At 40.4% G+C, this 8,234-nt stretch overlaps 1 protein-coding gene across 1 annotated transcript; it reads left to right on the forward strand.

Moving 5' to 3' along the window:
* Positions 1 to 2,247: 2,247 nt before the first annotated feature.
* On the forward strand, positions 2,248 to 3,585 carry LOC147885892 (uncharacterized). Its single transcript, XM_087396697.1, has one exon. The coding sequence runs from the start codon at positions 2,397 to 2,399 to the stop codon at positions 3,180 to 3,182; it is 786 nt and encodes a 261-aa protein (XP_087252823.1). The 5' UTR covers positions 2,248 to 2,396; the 3' UTR covers positions 3,183 to 3,585.
* Positions 3,586 to 8,234: the final 4,649 nt, after the last annotated feature.

The following is an 8,234-nucleotide window of genomic DNA, read 5'->3' on the forward strand; positions in this document are numbered from 1 at the left end:
CCATGGAGCTCATCATGCATAGGTCCCTTCGGTCTTCATGGCATTTCTTCATGTTCCTTGCTCAATGCCACCTTACAAAGATGCCTTCTTAGTGCTTTTTCCCTTGCAAGCTTTGCCACCTTTGATACTCGAGTACCTCCTCATTCCTCTCCTATTTGTCCTTACGAAGGTCGATTGTTGTTTAGATTTTTTCCTTCACACTCCTCACAGGTAGGTGGACATGCATCTCTCTCACCTTTGGATGTTCCTCCTACCCTCAATCCCTTGGCTCTTTTCTCCCATTTGTTTCTGGCCTTTCTTTCCTGCTTCTCTTGACCGTCCCATGGCCTTCCATCGCGCTTCTATGCATTTCTTCCACCTTTTAGGGGGTATGCAACCTAATATGATGTATGGTAATATTGGCATGCAGCTAGGGATGCAAGCAGGGATGCAAGCAAGAATGCAAGGGATGATGGGAAATTCCACTGGTGTGCCAAATATGCTAAGCTTTGGGGCTGTTATGCCTAAAGCAGCAATCGCTAGTGATAAAGCAAGCCAGAATGTCAGTAATCCTACTCTAATTCCTTTGTTGAAGCCCCCTGTGTATGATAATTTGACCTCGAAAAGGGAAGCTAAGGATTTCAAAGACGGAGGCTCAACTGTCAAATTTGAGACTTTTAATGATGTACATGATACTAGATTGAAAACTCTACCTTTCTTGCAGCAATTTGGTGCATCCTATTCAAGAGGGAACTTTACGGAGTTGTTCAAAAGGACTTCCTTTGCCTTTGCAAAATTTCATCTTACAAGCCCCTTGCTCGTTTTGAGGTCCTTTTTCATGTGTAATGTAAGTTTTGATTTTAATCTTTCCTTTTTAATTCATTTTATGCTCTTTTACTTTTATACTCCTCCTTTTATTTTTTCCTACAAGGTTAATTCTCCTGTCGTAGTGCTTGACCCTCTATAAAGATGTATATATAATGTAATTTATTTCCTTCTAGTTTGATGTAATTTCTTTGGTTGTATAATAACAACAGTTTTTAGTACATGATTAGTGCTTGATCCTTCATATATACTTAAGTTATATGGGTGATTCCTCTATTTACTTAATTCCCCTATCTATCTATCTATCTATCTATATACATATGTGTATATATCCATGTATGTATGTATGTATGCATATCCTTGTATATATTGCAGTACTTTTCATTTAACTAAAGTTCCTTCTCACTCTCTTCCTATCCTATTAAATACACTCCTTTTTATGTATAATGTAAGGCTGATGAATACCCCCCAATGAGAGTGCAATAGATAAAGTTTATAGCACTGAATTATACGATGAAGTTTATACTTAAAGTTTATAGCACTGAATTATATGATGAAATGTATACTTAAAGGTCATAATCTTAAAGTTAAAGCTTGCAACATTAGATCATAGCATTGAATTAAAAGAGAAGCCTCCAATTTTCTAGATGTCTCTATAATGCTTTCTAATGTTAATGAATTTATAGCATTACATAATAAGATAGGTGACTCCCATGCAAACACATGGAAGGAGGAGGGCTTCAAGGGTCTCCACTATATGTTGTATGTGTGGGAGAAAAGAGAGTGAGGGACACTCAATGGAGACCACGTGGCAAGAGAGAAGTCTTCCTAAGGAGATACATTGAATGTGGACACTTTCAAAGCAACGTGTTCAAACATCCAAGTGAAGCATAGTATTATTAACTGTGTCTCTCTCTTGTGGAGTGGTATTGCAAGATCCAAGTGAACCATGTTGTAGTCTACTTTTGTTGTCTGTCTTGGATTGCAAATTGCAATTTGCATTCTGTTGCAGTCCTCGAGCAAACAGCCCATCTTTAAGTCTGTTGCTATCCTTTTCTGTTAGAGCAACTGGTTTCCGAGTGCCAAGGCTCAATTCACCCAAATCCTTCCCACCCATTTTTTGGTTTGCTCCTGCCATCAAATTCATTTGCAGCACCTTCACAATTTGCATTCTTGTAGCAGTCCTCGAGCAAACAGCCCAGCTATAAGTCTGTTGCCATCCTCCTCCTGTTAGAGCAACCGTTTTTCGAGTGCAGAGGCTCATTTCACCCAGATCCTTTCCACCCATTTGGGTTGCTTCTGCCATCAAATTCATTTGCAGCACCTTCACAATCCATTCATCCTCTCCATTGCAATTTATATTCTCGCGCAGTCCTCGAGCAAACTGCCCACCTATACGTCTCTTGCCATCCTCGTTCTGAGCAGCTGTTTTCGAGTGCCAAGGCTCAATTCACCCAGATCCTTCCCGTCCATTTGGGTCGTTTCTGCCATCAAATCCATTTGCAATCCATTGATCGAGCCATCTTCGTCCTTCAATCCCTCATTCAGGTAGCACCAGCTGATTTTGATCTTAGGCTTCATTCCTCAATCCCATGGCCGTTCTGCCTGACCCAATCTGCACGTTGCCCTTGCCTCACGAAGAGCCGGAGCCCTCTTCGCTTCTTAGAATGAGACTCCGGGCGATAACCTGGGCTTCCAAGGCCAAAGACTCCGCCATTGCCGCCCTGGAATCCAAGCTGCTCTCCGCATTGGAGATTGCCAGGGATGCCAAGGCTAAGCTGGGCGCTGCGCTCGCTCGAAATCGAGTGCTAGAGCAGGAACGTCAGGATGGCGGCGGCAGGGAGGAAGCTTTGATGAGTCAGGTTCACGAATTGAGGGATCGTCTGGAGAGTTCACAGCTGGCGGAGGAGAGGCTGGCCTCACAAATGGGCGATTTGGAAGCGGAAGCTCTGGAGCATGTGGTAAAGAGCAACAACTTGATCAGCTCCTTGAATGCGAGTTTGAAAGAGAAGGACGAATTGCTGGAGAAAACGCAGCGTGATTTGCAGCTTCTCAGCAATTCCAATAGGATCTCTGAGCTCCCCACAAAGACCCATGATGTGGATCTGCAGCTAGAGAAGAAGTTTGCGGAGACAGAGTCTGCTAGGAAGGCAGCCGAATCGGAGCTGCGAGAACTGAAAAAAAACTTTGCGATTCTGCAAAAGCAATTAGAGGTTGAAGGAATCACTCGCCGGCAGCTGGAGAAGATGAACAAGGAGTTGCTAGCTCAGAGCAAATGCAGTGATGAAGAAGAATTTCTTTCAGTGAAGGTTAAAGATCTGGGAATGAGATTGAAGGTATGGGATACAGCTTCCTTAGCAGTCAGGAATGGAGCTTAATTCTTGTTGTGGACATCTTCATACAAGATTAGCAGGGAGCTAAAATTGTCCGAAAGAAGAGCTTTCACTGAAGGTTAAAGATCTGGGAATGAGCAGAAATGGAGCTTAATTCTTCTTGTGGGCATCTTAGCGAGGAGCTTCGAGAGCTAACATTTTCCTTGGATGCTCTATGGTGAGCGCAAACACATTTAAGGTCTTAGCGTGCTCTCGATACGTTCGATAGTTTGTCGATTGCTTCAAGGGAGATTGGAGTATTGAACAAGGATTGAATCAAATCGCATATCATACCGCATTGAAGATTCTAGAGAGCTCGTACCCTCTTTTAGACCAATGGGCTTTGATTCTCATGTCATCTTTGGGTAACATGTAATTTTGATTTTTAGACGTACTTGTGGGTTTATTGTTTGGGCTATTCTCGAGATTTTTGGACCTTGCTGGAGGGTTTCTTTTTGGATCTTGCAAATTAATTTTTAACCCCTCCCTATGTTGTGGGTCATCACCTATAAGTATCTGTATACGTAATACAAAATTTCAGTTTCAAAAATGCATATACATACCATATTGAATAGGCTCCTTGGGATTGCAAGAAAATGCATGTACATAGAAGATTGATTTGGGTTGATAAGCTCATGTTTTTCTTTCCACTAGGTGCAATTTATATCATTGTTTATACTCTAAAATAGAATTAAAAGTTTTCGAATTTGTTTGTTTGGTAATTAAATTGATGAAAGGGAAAATTGGAAATACCAAAATGATGTACGTGTCTCATCTTTCATGGCTCTTGAGGGGTTCACATTATTCGTTTTCTTTGTTGTTGGTCCATTTCGTCCTCCTTTCAAATCACCACTAGGCTACGTACCTTTGGAGGTCCCAAGCTTGGTTGATTCTGCTCATGGCCCATTGCCTCCTCCCTCATCATCGTCCTCGTCCTTCTCTCTTTTTGGTTCTTGGGACCGCATGAACTCTTGTTGTACTTGTTCAACCTACTACTTCTATGCATTTCTCTACTAGCAGAGACTCCAGTATTAGTGAATCTCTTGTGCATTGTATCCTTGCTTGCGAGACCGAGATCGTATCCTCAGTGCTCGCCCATTGTGCCTCTATAACCTTCACACTGCTTCATAGTGAGACCCTTCTATGGCCTTCTTGCTTCATCTTCTTGTGTTCATCCTGCATGCATGCAATCTCTGCTTTCGCTTCATTGGCCTCAAACACAACCACGACCATGGCCTCCTCTTCTCTAGCCTTCTTAGAAGGATTTTTTGTCTATTGCGTGTGAGATGTAAGTTGTCTATAGTGTTTCACTATCCTCTTCTAGTCTCCATGAGTGGTAATGATTGAGGCATGGAGGAAGGTAGTGGTCTTCCAATACCCATGACTGGTAATGGGTGAGGCTTGAAGGAAGGTAGTGGTCTTCCATAAAGCAAACCACATTGCAAAGTTGGCACACTTTGAATGCCATTGAGTGGCAATAGGCCTTGATTTTGTCTAGGCCACACGTTTTTTGTGTCCACCTAAGGGGATGGATGCTAACAACCCTCTTCTGGAAGGTGCTCCTGAGCAATGGTTTGTTCAATCATTTACCATATTGTCATCATCAATATTTTCTATCTCCTTTCCTCTTTCTTTCCTAGATGGTCCAAGCCTTCATGCTAGCAAGCTCATATGTGCCCCAAATCATGCTCACTCTTGCTCCTTGTGCACCTTCATCAATTGAATGTTTAGTTGTATCATGAGAGGCTTTGCCTAGTCAATTGGGTGCCCTTGGGCCATGTTGAGTGTCTTTTGCACTAATTCCCTCAGCATGCACGTACCGAATGTATTTAGTTGCACTTGTTATGTTAAGAATCTCCATGATTGTTAGTGTATATGTCAGTGGCCTTCTTCGTTACATATCCTTGCCCCTTTATCCATGCCTTGTCTATGAACAATTTGCCCCACTCTTGAGGACTAGCGTTTGGCATCTGATTGTCCATTGCCGCATGCTTAAGCATTCACGCCACATCAACCTCACTATTGTTGTCTCAATCTGTCCACCCACCATGAATGTTTTGATTGTGGCATCATAAGACTGTACTACCTTTATCGCCAAGTTCTAGTCAAATACTCATTCATGAGGGATAAGCGGGCTTTCTTATTCTTTTTGTAACTTTTTCATGGATTGTAAGTGGAAAAGTCAAGAATAATATATTGTGGAGATCTTTTTGCACTAACTTTTGTAACTAACACCATTGAATGAAACTATAGCAAAAATCCTGATTTAAAATTTTAAAGGGCCTTAGGACAAAAATAGTTTAGGGAGATATCCATTCCATTGCAAAGAACAAGTACACTAAAGAGTAAAGCCAGACAACATTTCCTAGGTGGAGAAGGATTTTAGAAAGGCCATTGTTATAATTTTGAAGACTCCAAATAACATTTCTCTGCTATTTAATCCCAACAAAAACAAATCTTGCAATCAAATCTTGCATTCAAAAGTAGGAGGAACATTCTTGAGCATCATCACCTATGGTATAGCTGAGAGCTGAGAGCTGAGAGCTCTTGATACATCTCTTGTAGAGATACTTGGTTGATGCACGAATATGTTCTCTCTTTGGGTTAGCCCTAGCACACATAGATGTGCTTGCAAGCCAAATATGACTCGTTTCTTGTCACTCTTTTCTGGAAGTCATTGCAAGTGCAAAAAGGCTACTCCTTTAAATGCATTCGTAATAGTGCTTTTAGACACTATGCGAAAGATAATGTGTTTCAATGGCTCCACTATTGTCTCACCTTTCACCTCAATAATGGCAGATTGTGCAGTCACAATCCTTTTGCTCATCTCTTTAGATATAGAAGCTCTCCATCATGTCCGTTTTCATAGTGGATGTTTTAGGGGTTTCATCAGGATGCGTCAATTTTACGAGCAAAAACCCATGAGCAGGTTTATCCGAGCATGTTTTTCAAGAGATTTAAAATTTTGTATTTCTTTAGGAAACATGTTTTTTACACTTTTATTTTTACTAGAACTAGATTCCTTTATCATATAACACATACATAATTGTCACTCATTCAATTTTACATAACATAAATTTTCTTCTTCATAGATATCCTTTGTATCTCTGTTATTACCTTTAAAAGTGTTGAAAAATAATTCCTTTAAGAAACATTCCTCATAATCACTCTCAATGTAATAATATTATACATATATAATTACTTATTAAACACATTTATATTAATATGACAAGAGCTTTCTAGTATTTTAATAGCATAGATAACAATATATTTGAGGATATGTTTGTAAAGAAGTTTAAATTACTATGAATAAGTATAAACTTGGGCTTATAAATCACTCTCATAAAATATATGTAATATTGAATACTATATATGCAAGATTATCCAAAATATAACCACATAGATGTGCTCAAATGGGGTTTGCTGATCAATTTGAGTGACCGAGTAACTATATATTGACATTGGATGTGAAAGTTATGCCGCTGTTAAAAGTGTTGTCCATGGTAGTTTCGCCAGCGAAACTACCTTGGAAGACCTACTTCAAACGGGTTTCGCTAGCGAGACTACTATTGTCTCTATGCCAACATGGACTTAGGTAGAACATAATGTGTGTGTAGAGTAGCAGCAAAGCTCTGATTGTACTTGCTTAAGGCTAGAAATAATCCCTCTTAGAAATCCAACTTGCATGTGCTACATGCAAGTTCTACATACGATTCCTACGTGCAACTCCTGCATGCAAGTTCTACATACAACTCCTACATGCGAGTTCTACATGCAACTTCTAAACGCCAGTTCTAAATGCAACTCCTACATGCGAGTTCTACATGCAACTCCTACATGTGAGTTTTACATGCAACTCCTACATGCGAGTTTTACATGGAACTCCTACATTTCACTTGCAACTCCTACATGCAAATTCTATATACAAGTTCTTCAGGCAGAGAGAGAATGTCTTACAATTCCTACATGTAGAGAGAGAAGCTCTCCAACTTGTATAAATACCCCATAATGGAATGAAGCCCACACTCTTTGGGGCATTGTGTTGAGTTCTACTTTGGTATTCCAAGCAATTGTCTCAAGTGTCCATGCTTCCTTGCACTCCACGTCCAAAATCATGTCCTAACCTTGCTCTTACACCTCCTTCCTCTTCCACTCCTATGCTCCCCCTAAACCCTTAGTTCCTCAACCCTTAATCTCCATGATCTACAAGGGAGATGAGTTCTCCACCATGTACTCTACTCTAAACCATCGAACCTCTTCTAAACTCTAGAACCTCCTTCTAAACTCTAAAACCTCTCTCTAAACCTTGGACCTCCTTCTAAACCTTGGACCTCCTTCTAAACCTTGGAACTTCTTCTAACCTTGGATCCTCCTTCTAAACCCTGGAACCTCCTTCTAACCCTTAAACTCCTCCTAGACCTTGCAACCCCCAATGAAGACAAAAGCCTTCATTACCTCAACCATGATGATGCACGTTCCTTTTACACATGCATGCACTATGTTTGTTTGCCACACGTAAGTCTACGTCTCTCATCGAAACATGACTCGAGGTCCTAAGCTACATGTATACTACAAATGACAACCCGATATATCTATAGGTGATAAAAAGCCTTAGAATCCTGCATATTGAGAATACCCTGCTCTTCCCACGAAAGCCGTGGGAAAGAGCCAACATTTGGCACTGCTGCCAAGGAAACTATCGTCTCAAGTAACGAGTAAACATATGCAGGTATGTGTAAAAAAAAACTACTCTGAACTTTCATGAATGTATCACTCAAGAGCTAGGAGAGCTAAAATTTTTCCAACTCAAGTAAAAATAAATAAAATAATTTCTAACTGAAACTCTTCGTTTTCGGTTTAGGAAAATGCATGTTTTTAACAAAAACCACACCTTAAGGAATAAATCAGACCAGGTGATGGTTGTCAGAGTGTAGAGCTTGAAATTCTAAACATTTCTCCTTTTTACAGAAGCACATTTCGACACAACCACTAAAAGTTATGGGCTATAGATGATTAAAGGTGCTAAATGCCATAATCCAAAAGAAAAATTAAAACCAC

The sequence above is a fragment of the Dipteris shenzhenensis genome, chromosome 25, assembly GCF_047967505.1.
Source record: "Dipteris shenzhenensis isolate YYH24624 ecotype China chromosome 25, Dip_SZ_1.0, whole genome shotgun sequence".
Lineage (NCBI taxonomy): Eukaryota > Viridiplantae > Streptophyta > Polypodiopsida > Gleicheniales > Dipteridaceae > Dipteris > Dipteris shenzhenensis.

Coding starts and splice junctions, on each gene's coding strand:
- LOC147885892 (XM_087396697.1), top strand. CDS start 2,397: ATGGCCGTTCTGCCTGACCCAATCTGCACGTTGCCCTTGCCTCACGAA.